This window comes from Euleptes europaea, chromosome 7 (genome assembly GCF_029931775.1).
Source record: "Euleptes europaea isolate rEulEur1 chromosome 7, rEulEur1.hap1, whole genome shotgun sequence".
Lineage (NCBI taxonomy): Eukaryota > Metazoa > Chordata > Lepidosauria > Squamata > Sphaerodactylidae > Euleptes > Euleptes europaea.
The window spans coordinates 57437901-57460149 of record NC_079318.1 but is presented as its reverse complement, the minus strand read 5'-3'; the positions used below and the strand labels follow the sequence as shown (position 1 = coordinate 57460149).

At 41.8% G+C, this 22249-nt stretch overlaps 1 protein-coding gene across 1 annotated transcript in view; it reads left to right on the top strand.

The window, feature by feature from the left end:
* Positions 1 to 22249, top strand: part of LRPPRC (leucine rich pentatricopeptide repeat containing) — a 116335-nt gene that overhangs the window by 5478 nt on the left and 88608 nt on the right. The window contains exons 4-14 of the mRNA XM_056853382.1: positions 187 to 202; positions 2624 to 2826; positions 7130 to 7252; positions 8414 to 8535; positions 8616 to 8674; positions 9837 to 9923; positions 16216 to 16342; positions 18984 to 19128; positions 20052 to 20209; positions 20780 to 20885; positions 20976 to 21083. Of these exons, the coding sequence (XP_056709360.1) occupies positions 187 to 202; positions 2624 to 2826; positions 7130 to 7252; positions 8414 to 8535; positions 8616 to 8674; positions 9837 to 9923; positions 16216 to 16342; positions 18984 to 19128; positions 20052 to 20209; positions 20780 to 20885; positions 20976 to 21083 (1254 nt within the window). The remainder of the gene's footprint in view (positions 1 to 186; positions 203 to 2623; positions 2827 to 7129; positions 7253 to 8413; positions 8536 to 8615; positions 8675 to 9836; positions 9924 to 16215; positions 16343 to 18983; positions 19129 to 20051; positions 20210 to 20779; positions 20886 to 20975; positions 21084 to 22249) is intronic.

Genomic DNA, 22249 nt, shown 5'->3' with positions numbered 1-22249 from the left:
ATGAATCTGTCTGAAAGGTATATAGAGAGGAATTGCACATAAAATATAAATAATCCCAGGTATAATCATGTTGAGTGTATTTACTTTGCCCCATAAAGACAAGTTCAAAGTTGCCCATCTGTCCAAATCCAAAGATATATCAGCCATTAGCTTGTTAAAATTTAGCATAATCATATGTGTCTCTAGGAATCAGTATTACAAGGTAAGTAATGATATCTGGGCACCACCAAAAATTTCCATAGGCAAATATACTACATGGTATATTGTCTCCCAGTGACATCAGCTCAGATTTTGGCTAGTTAATTGTGTATCCTGATAAGTCCCCAAAGGTAATAATTATATTCCTTAATGCGGGAATGGAGGACTGAGGTTCTGTAATAAATAATAATAATAAAAGATCATCTGTTTAAAGAATAATTTTAAATTCCAAAGAGTTATGTACAAAGCCATGAATATTATTATTTTGACTAATGCCAGAGTTTCCAGACATAGATCAAAAATAAGAGAAGAAAGAGAGCAACCATGTCTGGTGTCCATCTCAAGAAGTAATGATGTGGAAAATATGCTATTAGTTAGCACTCTGAATCTGGGAAATGAGTAAAGAATTCTAATCCACTTCAAAAATCGTGAAGAAAACTGAATTTAATCAATGTAGCAAAGATAAATTTCCATTATATTTTGAAAAAAATGTTGTTTTCCGCATTGAGTGAGAGAATGGCAGCTTGATCAGATTTCTTGCTATTTAAAGTCATCTGATCAGTGACCAACCTAAGTTATCAGAACCTTGCCTACCTTGTATAAATCCTATCTGGTCTATGTGTACCACAGTTGTAACAACCTTTTGAGTTCTGTTAGCAAGAATAGCAGTTAATATCTTGGCAGGCCTGCTACTTTTATGACTTATGCTTCCTCACCCCTTGCTTGTGATGGTAATGTAGCCAAGGTACTAACTCTCTTCTTTGTCCATGTTCCCTTGCTGAAGCAATCTTTTTCTTTTCCTCCAGCTTCTAACTGCACGTTCATCTCCTATTCTCCATGTTTCTCCTGTCACCATTTTCCTTGTCCTGCTCCTTCCCAGTGTGTGTTTGCGCTCTCTGTCTGTCTATGCAAACCTTTCTTTTCCATTTTCCATGTGGACATTGTGCATGCAACCACACACAGGTGGGCTTCATTGCATTATCCATGGGTGGGGCTTTTCTGCATCTAACTACCACTCATGCTAGAAATCACTGTATTGGAATTTTATTTTATAATTGTCTCTTATTGTGATTCCATGTCCCCATTTGTAGCCAACAAAAATAATCTTATGACTTTGGAACTTGCTCTTGTTTTGTAATATTAGTGCAAGCTGCACTTGTCTATACACAAAGACACAATCCTATGGCTTGGCAGTAGACATGTAAATTCTTCTGTATAATCACACATACACACACATACCCCACTCATTTTAAACATGTGGAGCCCAGAATTCTACTATTACATTTTATATAATATGTATAAATGGTTAAGCAAAAAGTAAGCCTAACCTAGTATAAGGGTTGCCAACATTTTCTTTAATGAGAGCTACTTCTGAGTAATGGAAAATATACGGAGCTGCCTTCCCCGGCAAATTACTAAATTTTGTTTTGCCCTAGAATTTTATGTAAGATATTTGTACTCTGCCTTATTCTAGGAGGAAAGGTGGCATAAAAATGGTTGAAATAAATAAAAATAATGTAGACAATTTTTGTCATGAAATCATAGTAAAATTTTCCAGTACATATAATAGCTTGAACATGATTTTAGCTGCATATGAGAATCAGTGCTACAGATTTTTTTTGTATGTTTGACATTCTTATGAAATTTGTACTGCGTACATTTCCCCAGTATTCAGTAATGGGTTATCAAGTCAGTATCTGCTCTAGAGAGTTTAATTTCGCCATTACATGTGGGCTAAGACTGGAGGTCTGGTGAGGATACAGAAGAACTAGAAGATATTTCACGCACAAGAATACTATTATTACATCTGTTCAAGGTAGCTCCTATGTTTTTAGTAAAAGTAGCCACATTTTGAAACCCTTGAAAAGATTCTTTCTTGCTGTGCTTAGAACAATTGGTAGAACCTGTCAAACCTTTTCTGATAACTTTGGTCATAGTAGCAGTGCATTTGAATGAGGACAACTAATAACAAGCCCTGCCTCACAATGGTCCCACCCACTTCCTGAAAATCTCAGCATGTGCCAAAGGAAGTAGTGGCTTTGGTGATGCTGGATAATACCAATATGGATCTTGAAGTCTTATTTTTAGGCTTAATGTGCCTTGGACAAGGCAGTGTTAAGTGTTAACGCTGAATCTCCTTTCAGTCTGATCTGGCAAGCTAGTTCTTCATGTCCTTTGATCAGGCATGAAGTGGTTTGTTAATTTTGGGGTTTTATAACATGTTATCGTTTTAGATATGAAAATATAAGAATTAAGTGCTGTGGTAGCATATCAAATCAGAAGCAGTCATGGAAGTTGTATCATTAACAAGGGGTCATTTAAAAGTACAATAGATTGTATAGTCTGTGGTTTATAATCAAATAATACTTGATATGAAGTCTTTATTTGTTAATGTGACTGTTTTCAGCATTTGCTTGTTTTACAGACATCTGATCTACCAGACAAGGCTTTTCACAGTTGTGACACAAGAGAAAGGAGATGTTCAAGAACCACCAGCTCCAGCTGTTCGAATCAAGCAGGCACAGTATTTTGACTGGGCCTTGAACAAACTGGATAGTTCTATCAGAAGAACCGGACGCATCACTAGAACCCTTCTGTTACAAATATTCCATGATGTGTGTAGAACAGGTAGAGTTACTTTCTTGCTGAATATTTAAACAACTTTGAACTGTTGAATAACTGTGTGTGTGTGTGTTAAGTGCCGTCAAGTCGCTTCTGACTCATGGCGACTCTATGAATGAAAGTCCTCCAAAATGTCCTATCTTTGACAGCCTTGCTCAGATCCTGCAAATTTAAGGCTGTGGCTTCCTTTATTGAGTCAATCCATCTCTTGTTGGGTCTTCCTCTGTTCCTGCTGCCCTCAACTTTTCCTAGCATGACTGTCTTTTCCAGTTAATGTTGTCGTCTCATGACGTGACCGAAATACGATAGCCTCAGTTTAGTCAATGTTTAAAATAACTAAAGAAAATATGAAGTGACCCAATGTGACACTTATATTTGGTTGCATTCTTTGGAATTCTTAATTTAACACATGCTTCCTTATTTATCTGGGTATTCTGGTTGGTGATAAGAATTTAATTCTGCTTACATGTGAAAACTGATTTGGCTTCAGGGGGCAAGCATTTTAAAGCATTCCTGTAACCTGAATACTTCAGATTTCATTGCCTTAGGGTACGGTCTTCTGGATTGTGCTCATGGAGCTCTCTTATTATCTCCCTGTCTCGATCTCCAGTGTTTTAGTAGAACCATTTAGTGGCAGTCAAGGGGTTGGATCCAACCAACTTCTCTGCTGGAGAATGAAGAGGAAGGGGTCCCCTTTGACCTCTAAAAAGCTTATGCTGGTGATCATGGGACCTGCAAGGACAAAAGCAGGTTCAGAAGGAGGAGAACTAGGTGACGTTGAGTGAAAAACGTGGTTGAATCCTACAGAAGGCTGTTCCGTGTCTTACTACTAGCATTCAGAAGCTTGCCCTTTCCTATGGCTGCTTTTCCATCTATTCCCGTTAGAAGCAGGAGTAAAACTCTGTATGAGGCCTCGTCAACCCAGTGTGCCACAGCCGTGGAAAAGGTAGATTCAATGTTCACAATTATTAGGAAAGGGATTGAAAATAAAAAGGCTGGTATTATAATGATCCTGTATAGATCAATGGCATGACCTCATTTGGAATACTGTGTACAGTTCCGGTCATAGTGTCTCAAGAAGGACATTGCAGAGCTGGAAAAAGTACAGACGAGGGCAGCCAGGGTGATTACGGGGCTGGAGTGGAGTACCTACCCTATGAGGAAAGGCTGAAGAGTTTGAGACTTCTCAGTTTAGAAAACAGATGACTGCGGGGGTGGGGGTGGGAGGACATGATAGAGGCTTCTAAAATTATGCATGGGTGGAGAGAGTAGAAAAAGAGAACTATTTCTGCCTCTCCCAAAATACTAGAACTCAAGGGCATCTAGTGAAGCTGATGGTAGTAGATTCAGAACGGTCAAAAGGAAATACTTCTTTACACAGCAAGTGATTAAAATGTGGAATTTGCTGCCAGAGAATGCAGTGATGGCACAGCCTTCTTTTGTGGCCATCAAGTCACATCTGACTTATGGCGACTCCTTGTTAGCAAGGCAAGAGATGTTCAGAGGTGGTTTGCCATTGCCTGCCTCTGCATCATGACCCTAGTGTTCCTTCGAGGTCACCCATCCAAATACTCGACAGGACTGACCCTGTTTAGCTTCTGAGATTACGAGATCATGCTAGCTTGGGCTGTCTAGGTCAGGGCGGCACAGGCATTGACAGCTTTAAAAGATTATTAGATTCATGGAGGATAGGTCTATCAGTGGCTACTAGCCCTGGTGACTAACTGGAACCTCCATGTTCAGAGGCAGTCAACCTCTTAATCCTAGTGCTGGGAGACAACATCAGGGAAAGGCCTTGGCCTCTATTCCCTGTTGATGGATCTCCAGAGGAACTGGTTGGCCACTGTGAGACAGGATGCTGGACTAGATGGACCACTAGTTAGATCCAGCAGGGCTCTTCTTATGTCTTTAATCTGGGCCCTTCTGTATGCCAAGCAGATGCTCTGCCAGATGCGCTGAGCTACGGTGCTTCCCCAGGGGTAACCTTTCACCAGTTACATACTGTCAGCATAGCCTACCTCACAGGGTTGTCGTGAAGATAAAATGGAATAGACGAAAAGGATGTAAACTGTTTTGGGTCCCTGTTGGGGAGAAAAGCAAGGTTATAAATGATGTAAATAATAATATAATTTACAGGGTTAAAGTTGGACTGCATTGTAACTTTCTAATGTCCTTCTAACCCATAAGTAATAAGATAGTTTATTTCTTTTTTAAAAGGTTAAATTTAAATTTTCCTTTTTTCTCATTTTATATATTAACATATATTGCCTTGGTTATAATCTCCATATAGACCAACAGTTGGTATGAAGGTTACATACTAGGTAGCCCTTTCGCACATTTGTTTTACTACAGTCAATGCTACTTAAAAATGTTCAAAAGGTTTTGTGTCCTGCTTATAAACTTGGTGGGGATTTTTTTGTTTATAAAGCTATCAAGATTGGCAAATGATACATTTTAGAACCTTTTAAAACACTACCACATGCTGTGGACAGGTTTTCCTGCGATAACTCTATGTGCAAGTGTCCACAAAGTTGATAATCAGTAGTAACTAACTCTTGACATTGCATGTAAAGAACTTTTCCATAACTACTCAACAAATTGCAAAGACTGCGAAGAGGAGGATGCCTGGTGTGGTGTGTTGGAGAATTTGCTTTATACCAAACATTGGGGTTAATGACAGCCATGAAGTTTGACTTGATGTAGTAATCATCCACTGTCTATGTTCTCTTTTGTATTTAGCATTACAAATCACAGTTCTTACTGTTCCATCGTGTGTATTCAGTCAGTTTCATAGACTGATAGGTGGAGTAGGCAGCGAATATTTAATTGTAGACTTCAAAGTGTGTTTGCCGAGGAGAACGGGCTATAAGAATAAAAATAAATAAATTGCAATAGTGATATGTGAACTTTGCTGTTCAGTGATCTTAAATGAAGTTCTGTTTTCTAGACCTTGTGTTCTTTTGTAGTGATCAGAAGATACTGCTCAGTATTTACTGTATATAAATAAAGATTATCATAAAGGATTTCTGGGTGAGGTTATGGCCATGTATGTCCACACTGCTGATTCCATCAGTTCATTCTGACAGTTATGTGTTGTGTAAATCTTCTCCCTTGCTCCCAAGTCGCATGTGTATTTTAAATCTGCAGAGTGGTTGTCTTCATTATACAGCAGTAACAAGGTTTTCCTTGGGTGCCACATATGCGCATTTGTAAAGCATCTCTGAGAACTGGTCACCTCCATGATTCTGTCATACTTTTGCTATAAACTTGATATGCCAGAACAGCCCCTGAATACACATACGGGTATTCATATGCTGGAATCCAAGTGCAAACAAGTTCTTATATGCATTTAATCTGATGTACACAGGCTTGGTCCACATGCAATTGCCATGATAACAGTACGTTACCAGCGTTAAACTTGGCAGCACACATTTGTATAATAAGGCATAGATATGTAAAATTTCTGGTAATTTTTAAGCCACGGGAACATTTTTTTAAAAACCTGAAAATATTTAAAAATGGAATATTTCATAGGTGTTTTTCTAGTATTTCCCATAATTCTTGGGTTTTTCCAGGGCTTTTGGATCTCTTAATACAGCATAGTTGCTAAGCCTCAACCAGTCTTCACATATTTTGCTTCACCTATGCACTAATCTAAAACAAGCCACTGGTTTCCCCAAGCCATATAAAAATTCTATCGACACAAAGAGCATAATATGTCAGTTCATACGTAATGACTAACTTTGGTCTGGCACTATGCAAATGAGCCTTAGACTTGCATGCTTCTCTTAGTTTTGTCCCCAGCACTTTTAGATCCAGTTAAGTATTTCCTCTTCAAGCAGCAACCTGTGGTTGATGTTTGCCATCCAAATCAGAAGTGCAAGCTACTGTTAGAAACTGGTTTGCAACCAGCAAACAATTATTTGCCAAAGTGGAAGTTGTTAATGGAATCTCAGCATGGGAGAGGTGGGAGGAAGGGCAGAAGATTTTGTTCATGTGGTGCTAAACCATTGTATGGCAGTACCTCAAAACTAGAGGTGAAGTCTTTGTTCAAACATATCTTGCCAAATATGTAATAAATCCCTATACAGGAAATGTTTCTGGCCATCCAAACTGGAAGATCCTTTGTGCTGAAAATCTTGGGCTAGAGCTTCTGCTTTTATTTCAAGGGACAGTGTGGATATTTTGTCCATAAATTTCAAATGCGAAGCTAGATCTTGTAGAGTTTTAAAAGTTAAATCAGTGTACTTTCTAGATTATTTCAATAGCCTGTGTACATTTCTTCTCTAAATACATTGTTCCATTTCAGGGTATCCAAGTAGTAACCAGGCCCTGCTGTTGTTGAGAAGCTGTGGTTCCTTGTTGCCTGAGCTGAATCCAGCAGATCGAACAGAACTTGCCCATACCATATGGGCCAAATTGAAAAATCTGGGTACGTCTGCTCTGCTTTATATGGGAAATATATAGCTGTTTTAGCTGCTGTTATATTATTCTGTGGTAAAAGCTTATAGAATTTTAGTACCACTCTGTATTAGACATCTAATAGGGATCCTTGAAATACTGGTGTATACAGCTCTACTATGTCTGCATTTTTTAAAATTCTGAAAGATATACTGACATCTAGGGGTGCTTTTAGTAAAACTGACAGCACAATCCTATGGGGGGAAGTGGTGAGGAGGTGGCGTGACCCTGGCACCTGCATAAATGCCAGTTGTGCCAGCTTAAGGAGCACTTAGGCCAGTGCTGAGGGACGTACGCCAGTGCTGTGGAGTGGCATGGCAGCTCTACGCATGGGCAACCCCACAACCATGACAGCAGCACACCTCTGGTACAGGGGCTTGCGCCAGCGCTAAAGGGTGTTCCTGAGGGTGAGGCCGATGGTAATTGGCTCCCTGAGCCCTTTCACCCCGGGAACACCCATGTTTGCTGCCATGAACGTACATCTGCAAAACTGTTGCCGCAGCCCCATGGAGCTGGGGGTACAGCAGGGGGGTCTGGGGAGCATCTCTGTTGGCTTGCAAGCTGCTTAGGAGGCAGCTCCGCTGCACCGTGCCTGTGCCATCCCTGGCTGCGGCGCAACTCCCCCCCCCCCCCCGAATTGCGCTGTGAACCTTTTAGTTGTTCAGATCACTTAACCTTTTGTTAAACATTATACAGGGGGGGGGGTGCTTAGCTGAATGCAGTTATTACACGAATTTTGATATAATACCTGGGTGTCCCAGTTAGTACTACTAGTAATAGTTCTAGCAATAATATTAGTCCATAAGGTTCTCTAAGGAAGTAAATATTTAATGTCAAGCGTAAAGTATATCACTTTGAAATCACTTAATGACAGGGGTGATCAAGGTGTAAATTTATCACACAGTATGTTGAAAATACATTACTGAAGAGGTGTTTATGTAGCATGTATGATTCAGGATTTGAATTACAAGAATGGATTCTCTGTATGGGGGCTTGCAAGGTACAGCTGCATACATTTTCAGAAACTGAATGTTCACTCTGTCTCTATTTCTCTGTTCACAATCATATTTGTTGTATCAGATTATTTTATCATACTGAATATGAATCATCATTGTATTTTTATAATCTTTAGGTGTTGTATACGATGTAAGCCATTATAATGCTTTGCTAAAAGTCTACCTTCAGAACGAACACATGTTCTCTCCAACTGAATTCCTAACAAAAATGGAAGAAGCTAATATTCAGCCCAATCGAGTAAGTATCTCATAAACACATCATCCATTTCTCGCTAGTATTGGATAAATAACATTTCTAATTTTCACTTTGCTTTGCAGGTCACATACCAGCGATTGATTGCTGCCTATTGCAATAAAGGAGATATTGATGGTGCCAGGTAGTGTTTAAATATTTTACAGCTTAATTTGGGAGATATTTGTGGGTTTCTGATTATAAATCTTTAGTTCGGTACGGGCAAACAATTATCACCTTTGCAGACATATCATCTTTAAGCAATGGGCAGATTCCTTAGTTCCAGTATCTACAGATTAAAAGTTTCTTACAAATGCTGCTAAGAGGAAATAAGAACCCAATTGAAAGGTTTTTGAAAAATCAGCATTAGCCAACGAAAGGAATATACTCTCTAAGATTTATAATTGTCTATTGGAGGTTGATAGTAAATGGCAGAATTTTTTTTTTGCAAAGATCTGGACAAAAGATCTGAAAGCGCCAGTAAATCCAGAGGTTTGGACATTCTTGTTAAGATTTAACATTTTCTGTAAACATTTCTGCCAAAGAAAATTTAACAAAAATGTTATACCAGTGGCACTTGTCATACTCTAAATTGGCAAAAACCTATCAAGGGGCTGAAGGGGATTGTTGGATATGTGGAGCAGCTAATACAAATTTTGTACATTTATGGTGGGAATTCAGTAGAACGATAGAATACTGGAATGTGATCGCTACCGTGATCTCTCAAGGTATAAAGAAAGAATTACCATTATCCCCTAAGGTTTTCTTGTTGAATTGTGTGAATTTCCTTCCGAAAGTCCATTAATTTGTGCTTAATGCGGTAACATCGGCAAGGTGAATACTTGCCCAAAATTGGGCAAAATATAATCCAGAAGGAGGAGGAGTGGTTGGAGAAGCTGACAGAATGCATTCATCTGTCAACTAACCTATTTTACGACCAAAAGTCTGAAAAGTTTGAAAAATTGAATGTTTTTTTTGTGTCCAGAATGTGCAGTTAGTTTGAGCTTGTATATTTTGTTTTCGATGTATTTAGTAATTTGTGTTTTAGACCCTTGTTTTTATTTGGTTTGTTTTAATAAGGGGGGGGCAAAATAAATAAATATTTCAGCTTAAATGCACCTTAATTGATATTAAACTTGAAATCAAATTTAAAATTTGTTAGCTATGTCAACTAGATAATGTGCAGTATGCAGATTTTCAACATTAACCCTATATGTAAATACTTTTCAATTCAGAATATGATACAATATTGATTTCCTAGTATTTTCCAAAGATGAATATAGATAACTTCATTTTTCATCCTACAGCCAAATTCTTGGTTTTATGAAGAGCAAAGAACTCCCAATCACAGAGTCTGTATTCAGCGCCCTTGTGACAGGCCATGCAAGATCTGGGTAATGATTTTCCGCTTGATAATAATGGAAATTAATTATTCAATGCAACACTATGTGTGTGTGCCCCATACTCTTGAGATCTGGGCATATGAATCTCTTGAGGGTGTAGGGTCGCTTGTTAGCTCAATGGTTTTGCTACTTGACTGCCTGCGGGTGTGTTCAATCCTCATAGGTCTCCAGGGGCAGACGATTTATTTGCTTATGATTACCACTGTTCTGGAATTGGGCCAGCACTTCTTCTCTAGTTCTTTGCTTCTTCTGATTCTCTAAGTAGCTGTCCCTAGTTACAGTATTTTCAGTCCTTTTTCTTTGCTCCATGTCTTACTTATTCTTGCAGCTATTTTATTTAATTTTTGTTCTATAAAATGTTATCCTGAGCTGTAGTGTATGTGGTTGACTTTAATCGTGGTTGAGTTTACTGTTAACATGCTCTGTGTGGGACTGCTCCTGAAGATGGCCTGGAATGTAGCAGCGCAAGATTGATAGCTCGGGTGTGGACTATAGTCTGAATATTACTTCAGTGTTGAAAGATGTTCACTAGCTGCCCCTTTCTTTTGCACCCAGTTAAACGTGCTGGTTTAAACCTATGTGCTTGTTTAAACTACACACTCAAATCCTGGTTACTTATAATCCTGCCACTGGACATTATTTGATTTTCATTATAGGCCTTTCTTTTTCCGTCCCGTCTCCCGAGTCTTTTTTAAAATGTTTTTTTTTAATACAAAGGGAAACAGTCGAAGAATAAAGAAAATACAAAGAAAAAAAAAGATTAACAATTTGTTACATGTATTTGTTTGTGTTTTGCTGTACATGGTTTACCTATATCCAAACAGCTTTCCCAGCTTAAAAAGATAATTGATAAAGATATCAAAATTTAGTATCAGTTCATCTTCAGTCTTCGGTGCATCCCCACATGTGGGACTGCGCCTGCATGCAGGCCTGCCGCCGGAAACTTTTATTAGCCGTAGACCTCTAAGGGGGATGCCCCTCCCCTTAAGCAGTGGGCCGGCTTGGCGCCGAAACCACCGCGTGCTCCTGGGCGGGGCATCCCCTCCCTCCTCAATTCCTTCTTTGCCGCCACCAAGAATGGAGCTTTTCGCCTGACCTCAGAGTTCTTTCATCATTCTATTTTCGATTCGTGAGTTTTTCCTCCAGGGCTGCCGCTCGGGTCTCCCTGACCAGCCCATCGACCTATACCGACTTTTTCGTCTACCGTCCAAAGGGTGAGGAGAGAGAGAAAGTTCTGTACCTCGGTTCCCCCGGCCGTGTGCTGAGTCCCGGGATGGCCCCCAAGACCCCGTTTAAACTGTGTCCCAAGTGCACTACGAAAATACCGCACACAGACCAACACGAACTGTGCTTGCTCTGCTTGGGCGAGGGGCATAACGTATCGACTTGTGGCATGTCAAACGTTTTCCACCTGGGCTCGCAACGCCTGTGCGGACCGCTTGAACGCTGAGCTCTGGAAGAAGGCCCTGATGGCTCCCTCTCCTTCAACTAGTTCCAAATCACCCAGAAGCATGCAATCTGCTCGCTCGGCTCCAACTTTGCAGACACCCGGATCTGGCTCGGATCCGGGATCCTCGGATCCGACCCCTCACTCGGATCCGATGCACGTCTCTAAGAAGCACAAGCATAAGACGAAGCATAGGGATAAACGCACCGGATCCAGCCACCCAAGCTCAAAACTGGCTACTCCCGCGACTACTCTCCCGGATCCGAGGCCCCTTCAACAGACTCCTCTCCCGGTACCGAGGACCCCATCGTTCCATTAGGGCTCACCTCTCCAACGCTTCTCCGATGTAGAGCTGGATCCATTAGACGACCCACTCTTACTTTCGGATCCGAACCCCTCAGACCCGACTCCCTCGGATCCGACCCCCCCCGGATCCGAGGACTACTCCACGACCTCTTCAGAGTCTTTCTGCTCAGCCTACCATCTCTCCAGAGCTAGTAAAGGATTGGATTGAATTTTGCAGGTATCGCCAGATCACCCTTCAAGGCAAACCACTAGTGCTCGAGACCCTTCAACTCCCCTCACCCTTCACTCCTCTGACTCAGCGGAGTCCTAGGGTCAATTCGGATCCGGAGGATTCGGAAACAAGAGCCTCAGTAGGAACATCGGAGGACGTCTCTGAACCTTCCTCTGATGAGTTGGTGGGCGATACAGAGGCAGTGTCACCTTCAGAGGACCTCAAGTTAAGAATGGAACAGATGATTCGGATGGCAGAGGCTTTGGATATTAACATCTCCACATCAGACAACAAGCCTAAGGACAAGATCCTCAGCCGCTTGTATCCCGATTCCCCGGGAATTGCTGCCTTCCCCATCCTGGAAGGTCTTTCCGATATCACCAAAACAGGAAAAAACCATCATCCACTCCTCCGTCCACTAAAAAGATAGAAAATCTCGGGAGTCAGCAGAATTCCTGATGGTGTATCCTCCCCCATCCTCCATTGTCACAGGGGAGATGCAGTCTAGACAAAGACAAGGGCATCACTCGACCTCTTCAGACAAGGAGAGCAGATGCCTGGACCATCTGGGAAGGAAGGCCTATACCTCCTCGGCATTAAACCTCCGTATCGCCAACTACCAGGCGATTATGGGAGGGTACCAATTGTTCCTGTGGGAAAAGGCCAGCGCCTACATAGACTTACTACCTGAGGAGTCCAGATCTGCCCTAAAACTTATCCAAGCTGAAGCGACTCGCTTGTCAAAGCAGGAAATTAGCGCAGGCAAGCGTGCCGCTGAAGTTGCAGCCAGGTCCATGGCCACAGCCATTACTTTAAGACGCCACTCCTGGCTACGCACAACGGCCCTTCCAGCAGACACCAGAACCCAGGTCGAGAACCTCCCTGTCGAAGGTGAAACCTTGTACGGTTCTACTGTTTGGGCTGGCCACAGCCCCTAGAGTTTTTACAAAATGCATGGCAGTAGTCATGTCATATTTTAGGGACAAGGGGTGCAGCATTTTCCCGTACCTTGACGACTGGCTCCTGACAGCCGACAGTCCTACCCTTTGGTCGTCCCACCTTGAGCTGATCCTTTCCACTTGCGACAGACTAGGCCTCTTGGTCAACGTAAAGAAATCTAGGCTGGACCCCTCTCTCCAGGCCCAATTCATCGGGGCTGTGCTAGACTCCAGAACGGGTAAAGCTTTCTTGCCACGAGAAAGAGTGGCAGCAATTAGACGCCTAGTGCAACACTTCTTAATGTGCAGACACCAACCAGTAGTCTCAATCCAGAGACTTCTAGGCCTCATTGCCTCGACCACAGCTGTCACCCCCTTTGCTAGACTGCAGATGAGAGAACTTCAAAATTGGTTTCTCAGGGCATTTGACCTTACCCGTCACTCCCAGTTGCATAGACTCTCTATCCCTAGAGGGGTGTTAAGATCATTACATTGGTGGCTCGCTGAACCCAATCTATTAAAGGGTATGCCTTTTGGTCATTGGACCCCGGAATTCACTCTTACCACAGACGCCTCCATGGAGGGTTGGGGTGGTCATTGTGGCAACATGTCTGTTCAAGGGAGGTGGGAGTTCAGGGAATCATCCCTGCATATCAATCTGTTAGAATTATGAGCTGTACGTTACGTACTTACCTCCTTCACGATATCCTATGGGGCTCCAGAACTCTCCTCCAATCAGACAACACCTGCACGGTGTTCTACATCAACAAGCAGGGAGGCACGGGCTCCATCCCCCTGTGTTCAGAGGCACAGAGGGTCTGGCTAGTGGCCCTCTTGAACGACATCCAATTGAGAGCCATACACAAAGCAGGGATACACAATACCTGGGCAGACTCCCTCAGCAGGAAATTCCTCACCAATCACAAGTGGGAGCTGCAGGAGTGTTTCTTACAACCAATATTCCGGGACTGGGGGGTCCCTCAAGTAGACCTGTTCGCCACCAGGGAAAACAGGAAGGCAGAAGGGTTCTGATCACTGGCAGGGAACGACCCGATGTCCCTAGGGGATGCCTTTCAAATCAAGTGGTTGGGCTTGCTTTTCTACACTTTTCCCCCGTTTCCCCTCTTAGCAAGAGTCCTGGGGAAAATCAGATCAGACAGGACCTCGTGCATTCTGATAGCGCCCATATGGCCTCGCCAGATATGGTTCACGGAGCTGCTGCGTTTAGCAGAAGACTACAGACCCCTGCCCAGACACCGGAGTCTGCTCAGATGGGGCAGCCTTCTTCATCACAATGTGGACAGGTTGCACCTAGCAGCTTGGAGGATAATGCCCAACCAGGGATGGATCTGTCCTCCCCAGTAAGAGAAGAAATCCTTCAGGCCAGAAAACCTTCTACTCGATATTCATACGATAGGAAGTGGGAAAGGTTTGATAAGTGGTCTAAGACGAAGGGACTTTCGCCTTTTTTCTGCCCACTCCCTCGAATCTTAGACTACCTTTTGGATATGACTAAGACAGGCCTCACCGTCTCCTCGGTGAGGGTATATCTCGCTGCGATTTCAGCGTTCCATGATAAGTTGGAAGGGTACACTGTTTTTTCCCACCCTCTTTCCAAACATTTTCTTAGAGGACTTAACAATTTGTTTCCCCCTGTTCCAAGGTTGACTCCTCAATGGTCCCTTTCACTGGTTTTGGCCAGGCTCATGTTACCCCCGTTTGAGCCTTTGGCTCACACGCACTTGTCACTACTTTCAGCCAAGGTTGCATTCCTAGTTGCGGTCACTTCAACACGAAGAGTTAGTGAACTGGCTGCCCTCAGGATCGATAGCCCGTTTCTCAGAGTGTTTAATGAGAAGGTGGTGCTACACCCCAGCCTCAAATTCAAACCTAAGGTGGTTTCTAGCTTTCATATGTCTCAAGACTTATTGCCAGTCTTTTTCCCTAGACCAACTTCCCCTGCAGAAAAAACCCTACACACTTTAGACCTTACGAGGGCCATACTTTATTACATTGATAGAACTAAGCACTTTAGACAATCAAAATCCCTCTTTATTTGCTTCCAAGGCCCCAAGAAGGGGAAGCCAGCATCCCCCCAGTCTATAGCTAGGTGGGTGGTAACGGCAGTGAAGCTTGCTTACAGGGAAGCAAGAGTGACGTGTCCTCTGGAAGTCCGGGCTCATTCTACCAGAGCTCAAGGCTCCTCGGCTGCGCTTCATAGAAGAGTCCCCGTCGGCGACATCTGCAAGGAGGCGACGTGGGCAAGCAAAGACACGTTTGTCAGACACTACGCGCTGGACCTGCAAGCCAGGAGAGACGCGGAAGTGGGAAGAGCGGTCCTTCAGATGTTGTTTTCCTAGATTGACACCCGCCTCCTGTTGGGTAAGCTTGCTAAAATCCCACTTGTGGGGCTGCACCGAAGACTGAAGATGAAAACAGAGTTGCACTTACCTGTAACTGCTGTTCATTGAAGTCTTCGGTGCAGACACACATCCCTCCGACCCCGCTGTTGACCTAAAAAAAAAGAGAGAAGTAAGTGAATGTATAATACAGAGGAGTGAGTGTTGGAATTACTTGATCATTACTCTTCTGCCGGACCTGTGACTCTTGTCCCAGGATATAGCTGGAAAAATTGTCTACTGCATTGGCTAATGTTGGCGGCGGGCGAGGAACTGAGGAGGGAGGGGATGCCCCGCCCAAGAGCACGCGGTGGTTTCGGTGCCAAGCTGGCCCGCTGCTCAAGGGGAGGGGCATCCCCCTTAGAGGTCTAAGGCTAATAAAAGTTTCCGGCGGCAGGCCTGTGCGCAGGCGCAGTTCCACACGTGTGTCTGCACCGAAGACTTCAATGAACAGCAGTTACAGGTAAGTGCAGCTCTGTTTTCTGTCCTATCCCCTCCCCAGTCTCCTGAGTTGAGGTGAGTGGCCACATCGTATAGAGCATTCACAGTGGCTCCCCACCCCCCACCCCCAGATCTGATGCCATCACTGGAGGCTTTCAGCCCTAGCCAAGACTACTTTCTTTCAACTGGCTTTTAATAGATTTCTTTCCCCTTCCCATCGCCCTGTTACCTTGTCTTGACTCTACCAGGTTGTTTAGCCTGTTAATTATTTTTAGTTAAGTTTAATAGATCTGGTGGGCATACTTTTATTTAGGTTAGTGTTATTTGCATTGTTTTATCATTTTGTTTTGTTTTTTACACATGCACACACCACGTATTGTGAACCACCTCAAGTACTTTACTGGGGAAGCAACATAAAAATATTTTTTTAAACAAATGTGGGGAGGTGAAGCAAGTTTGATCCATACATAAAGCTGTATTTGTGGCCTTATTAAAATGTGTGTGTATTGCTGAAATATGTTTTTCCCCCTAAATAATTTAGAGATATGGATAATGCAGAAAATATCCTTTCTGTGATGAAAGATGCTGGAATTGAACCTGGTCCGGACACTTATGTCACATTACTGAATGCATATGCTGAGAGAGGGGACATAAACAAAATTGAAGAGGTAATAGATATGGCTTGCATAGTTGTGATTCTGCCTAAAATTGGCATTGTAATCACCACTTTCTATCCCTTCCTAGAGGCACCTGGTTGGCCACTGTGAGAACAGACTGCTGAACTTGTTGGACCGTGGTCTGATCCAGCATGGCTTTTCTTATGTTCTTTCCACCCCAGTGCTAGTAATAATACTAATTTAGCAGAAAATTGATATCCGACAATTCTATGTTGCTTGGCAGGCTGAGACAATAGTGGCTCCTTAAGGCAATCTATATGTGGCTTTGCTGAGAGAGCTGAACCAGTGGCTTCCCAAGTTGATATTCTTAGTGACTACTACCTTTGATTCACACTAGACAGGCTCTAAAATACTAGAAACCAATGCAGAGTTCTGTGCACGCTGAAACCCTCGTGCTTGTCATTCACATTATGTATCATATGACACATTTATTGACATTAGTGTTGGAAAAGGGAGGATGCTGTTGCATGGATTAGTCATGAATTACTGTGCAGCCAATGAAGCTTAGCAGCCAGATCTGTAATCCAGTTAAACAAAAACTCTTTTGAAGGTAGGCATATTTTTTCATGGATTTAATGTTATCTACATTCTCTTAGAGCCCCGTGGCGCAGAGTGGTAAGCGGCAGTACTGCAGTCCAAGCTCTGCTCACGACCTGAGTTCGATCCCAACAGAAGTTGGTTTCAGGTAGCCGGCTCAAGGTTGACTCAGCCTTCCATCCTTCCAAGGTCGGTAAAATGAGTATCCAGCTTGCTGGGGATAAAGTATAGATGACTGGGGAAGGCACTGGCAAACCACCCCGTGAACAAAGTCTGCCTAGTAAACGTTGGGATGTGACGTCACCCCATGGGTCAGGAATGACACGGTGCTTGCATAAGGGACCGTTACCTTTTACATTCTCTTAAACCCAGGATCTTCCATTTAGCAGTATTATAGAATACCTGTTAGTTTATGTGACTCCACAAAGGACACTATTCCCTCACTTATTTTCTCAGCAACTATATATGTGTTACTTTGAAGGACAAATGCTGACATATTCAAAAAGCTTTCCCTCACTTCCTCGTCTCTCTGGAATGATTCCTCGCTATAAAGAGACAATTGTGCCAAACATGACCTCCCTCCCCCTCCCCATTACTCATTTTACAGCACCAGATGAAGAACAACGCAATAGTATTTCTGGATTTCCAGAACCTTTTGAATGTCTTTTCTGTGTAAACAGAAATTACTGTTGTAATCCTGTCTCATGGGCTGGATTTAAGAATGAATACTTACCATTGGGACATCTTTGCCACTATATTGTGGTTCCGGTGAACAGTTTTTGGAAAAAGTCCCAGATATGCTTTCAGGAAAATTATCAAAACTTAATATCAGCACAATTGGTCAAAGATTCTTCTATAAACCAGAACACTGTAGATTCGATCCCTTTGGGCAGGACCTCTTCAAAGGAGTCATTCCAAGTGCTTTATCTTTTTTTAATATAGATTTTAAGAAAAACAAAACATCATACATACTACCCTTCCAAAGTGTGCCTATATCTATCATATTGTTTAATAATAGCCTCTTAGTTGCAAATAGTAAAATCTAATTTACCGTATATACTCGGGTATAAGCCGACCTGAGTATAAGCCGAGGTGCCTAATTTCACCCCAAAAATGGGGAAAAATTAGGCACCCGCGTATAAGCTGAGGGGGAAATGCACCCCCCCACAGGCTTACCTGACCGGGCTTTAGGCGCGCAGGCAGGCGGTGGCGGCGGCCTCCTCCCTGCACGCAGGAGGCCCAGTGGGCCGCTCCTGGCCTGCAGGGAAGGCTCACGGGCAGGTGGCGGTGGCGGCGGCCCCCTCCCTGCACGCTGGAGGCCCCGCAGGCCGCTCCTAGGCCGCAGGGAAGGCGCGCGGGCAGGCGGCATCGGCGGTAAGTTTCCCCCCCCCTCCCTATTGACCCTATTGACTCCCTAAGTACCCTATTGACCCACGTATAAGCCGAGTTGGGCTTTCTCAGCCCATTTTTGGGGCTGAAAAACTCTGCTTATACACGAGTATATACGGTAGTAATACTATAATAGAAAATTCCTAATTCCATATTTGTCCTAATTATTACTGCTTCTCATTTCTAATTTTATAGCTAATATTATTCATCTTGATACTAGTTCGAGGACATTCTAAACACAAATAACATTCTAAATTGTGAACTGCACATTAATAAAATTGCTGTTTTGAGTGACTGCTCCAACCATACAATAAAAATACTGTTAAAAAGCTATAGCATGTCAGTCTTAATATGCATTTCAATGTTATGCTTCAACCTCCTAATTGTTTTACATAATCATAATAACCATCCCATTTTCTTTGCAATTCCCCCAGAGGTCTCTTATTCAACAAGTGTGTCAACTTGGCCATCGCTGCAAATTCTGCCATTTTCTCTCACCATCTTTCAATCCCTGGGATTTCATCTTGCTTCCACATTGATGCTAGAACTGCTCTGGCTGCCATTATCATAAATTGAAAAAGTTCTGTATTGTTTTTATTCAATCCAAGTGCTTTCTTATAGACCAAAATGTTATATTGTGGTAATTGTACATCAGTAATAATGATCGATGCAGGCATTTACTATTATATTTGTTCTCCTGTTACAGACCCTGGAAAAGATTGAAAAGGCTGATAATTATCTTTTGGACAGGGACTTGATGGACATCATTGTTACTCTTGCTAAGGCTGGATATCCTCAGTATGTGCAAAGTATTTTGGAGAAGATGCGATATGACAGGGGATACATTCCAGGTAAGAATTCAGCAAAGGAAAATGTGCTTAGTGTATTATTCTGCTGACAGCTGATTAATGGAAATTTAAGGTTACTTATTTAAGGATGCGCCCTATTCGTAAAGCTTGTGTAAAAAACATAGAACAGAAGTGTACTTAAAATAGCACTCTCAAATTAATTTTGAAAGTAAATACATAAAAATGTGATGCACTGTTTCAGTAAATGCTTTTATTGAACTTGTCAAAAGATATGTATTAATTACCGGCACTATAAACTCTGTCATAACTTTATTTGTGGCTTGATCATCACCATGATTTAAGTAGTCTTGACAGTATAAAAATGTAGGAATTTAAACTATCACAAACTGCTTTGTTATATTGCGACATTTGAGAATAAATAGTGTTTAATAATTATAGGTTATAACTACTACTTTAGTAATTGTTAAACAGGTTTTTTTTTAAAAAAAAAATCTACACATGGGACAATCTGGTTTTTCTGAACTAGAGCAGCCTTCCACATTAACCCGTCCAACTTGCTTATCTTTTAACTTCCATGTTAGTACTACTTAAGGTTTTGAAAAACCTGATGTATTTTATCATTGTCGAATGAAAAGTGAATAAGTGATATACTCAGCCACTGTACTTGGTAAATTGTATACACTAACATGTAAATTTGGCATGTATGGATTACTTGGCCATAATGTCATTAGAACTGGACTACAGTTTTTGCCTTGATTACTATGATGTTGTTACTGCATTGATACCTAAAAGTATGTTAAGGCTGCAGTCTGTTACCTGTGAGTAAGCCTGTTGACTACAATGGGACTTGCTTTGAGTAAACATGCAATTAATGCTTTAAAATATTTTTTCCTGCACATTAATGCACAAAGGCTTCCCCAAGCAGCTCTTCATAGTAGTATTTTTTTCTCCACTTAAAAATTTAGATGCCATGAATCTTAGTCTCAACTTAGTTACACAAGGCTTAGAAGACACCGCTTTTCAAGTTCTGAAGTCATTTCCTACATCGTCATTAGATACCCAGAATGGAAACAGTTTAGACCGTGGCAACTTCTTCTTACGGCATTGTATAAATATGGAAAAGGTATGTGAAATGGCATGAGACATATAAAGAACTTAAAAATGAATGATGGCTTGGTTAGAATGGGACTTGGGGCTCTCCCTTCAGCCGTGAAGCTCATGGGCCGGTCAGAAAGTTCCCCCTTCCCTGTATATGGTTCTAAGAGTGCTTGTAAAATACATGCACCGGTTCCTTGTGGTAAACATGTTTTGTCATAAAAAAAATAATATCTTTTTGCACTCATTTAAAAAAAAAAGGTTTTTTGAGGGTACACAAGATTATTCTCAGGTGGAGTTCTGGTTACGAACAGTCCTTTCTGTAGCTAGCCTGTCCAGGACCATTAGTGTCTGGCTTCCTTTGTGACTCTTACTATGCCTTCTTCTCTGCCAGCAGGCTCCTCTTTATGCAGTTGCTGTCAGTGAAACATGGCCTTTCTAATACAGGTGTGCATTGGGTTGGGGGTGTCTGCTGGGTTTTGTAGGAAGAGCAAGCGTTTTTTGCTTCTAAAGAGTAATTGAAGCACCGTTTTCACTCTGTCAGTTGACTAGTGATATGTTGTGTTAAATTGTGAAATCAATCTTAATTTCCTGCCAGCCAGCAGCAAAGCTGAAACATTTTTGCGAGGAGTTGAAAGCAGCCAGCCTTCATACTGCACCCCTACAGTTTACTCTGCGTACCGCCTTGGAGTCAAAGAAAGCAGGTACTTTTAAAATTATCTCTTAGGTTTGTTTAGCAAATTTACTGCTCAGTCTCCTATTTGTTAACATTGTATTTTTCTGGGTCTTTTTAGCTTTAGCAATTGACCTGATGAAGATAATGAAAGAAGAAGGCTTACCTGTCAGACCTCACTATTTCTGGCCATTGCTGGTTGAACATCAGAGGGAGAAGAATGTTCAAGGTTAGTTTTCCCAATCATATCCCTGATTAATATTAAACCATTTAACACCAGTCCTCTGTAGCCAGAAATGAATCCAAAGACTAGAAGAGTTACCTACATTACAATACAAGCAGCCTCCTAGAAGCACCATATGGTTGTGGGAGCAGAAATCTATCTGTTGCAAAGGATTTTTTGAAAATAGTTTTTCATTGTTATTTTATTATTCCATAGCATTTATATTCTCAAATGTAGAACTCTACAATGAGTGAGAACTGTTTTAATTCAGTTGTTGCCAAGGTTCTTGGTGAGTTAGTATATCCTTGGCTGCGAGTCTGATCTTCTGCTCTTGAAAGATACTAATACTGCAAACAAAGGAACCTTCTAACAAGTCAGGTACATTGTGCAGTCTTGGTGTAAAAGTTGAAAAAACTGTGACGAGATTTTCTTACTCCTCTGCAGTGATAAGTTAAAAGTGAGCTTAGTTACTGTAATAAAGGTAAAATAACCCTCCACTGTTGAATGAGCGATCATGACCTGACAGAACGCTGATTGAACATTTCAGACCTTCAATCTGTGGATTTTTAAGTAGGCTTAAGCATTTAGCACACACTTTTCCTTGTTACACATGGGGATGTCTATAGGATATGAATAAGAATTGAACAAATATTAAATTTTAAAGTACAATATCTAATTCTTTGGTTTGCATTATTGGTAATTCAGAAAGAGTGGTCTCATAAAAAGATGCTTTTAACAGAAGTACTTCCCCCTTGGGGAAATTAAAAACTGTCTTTTTCATCTTATCTCACAGTATAATGTGCTTTAGAATGAGATGCAGAGTTGTTAGTATGACACTGGGTGACAAACAAAGTGCACAAACAACAAAAAAGTGCTTTTAGCAGGCTGTTCATATTGCAATTTTATTTTAAATATACAGTCACGTTCCAGTTTAGAAGAAATGCTGAAACAAGTATTCCCTAATTGTTTCTGGCTATAAAAGTGTGTCAACCCTTTTTAGAGAAACCTTTATAAAACAATATTCTGTTCTTGTTAACTCTTTAGGTCCCTGATGATACTTTTGAGTACTTTGCAAGTTTTCTCTGAGTACAGTTTCAGTACTGGAATGTTATCCGAAGTACTGTAAAAACCCAAAGTATCACTGAAACAGACTTTGGCTCAGAATATTTAAC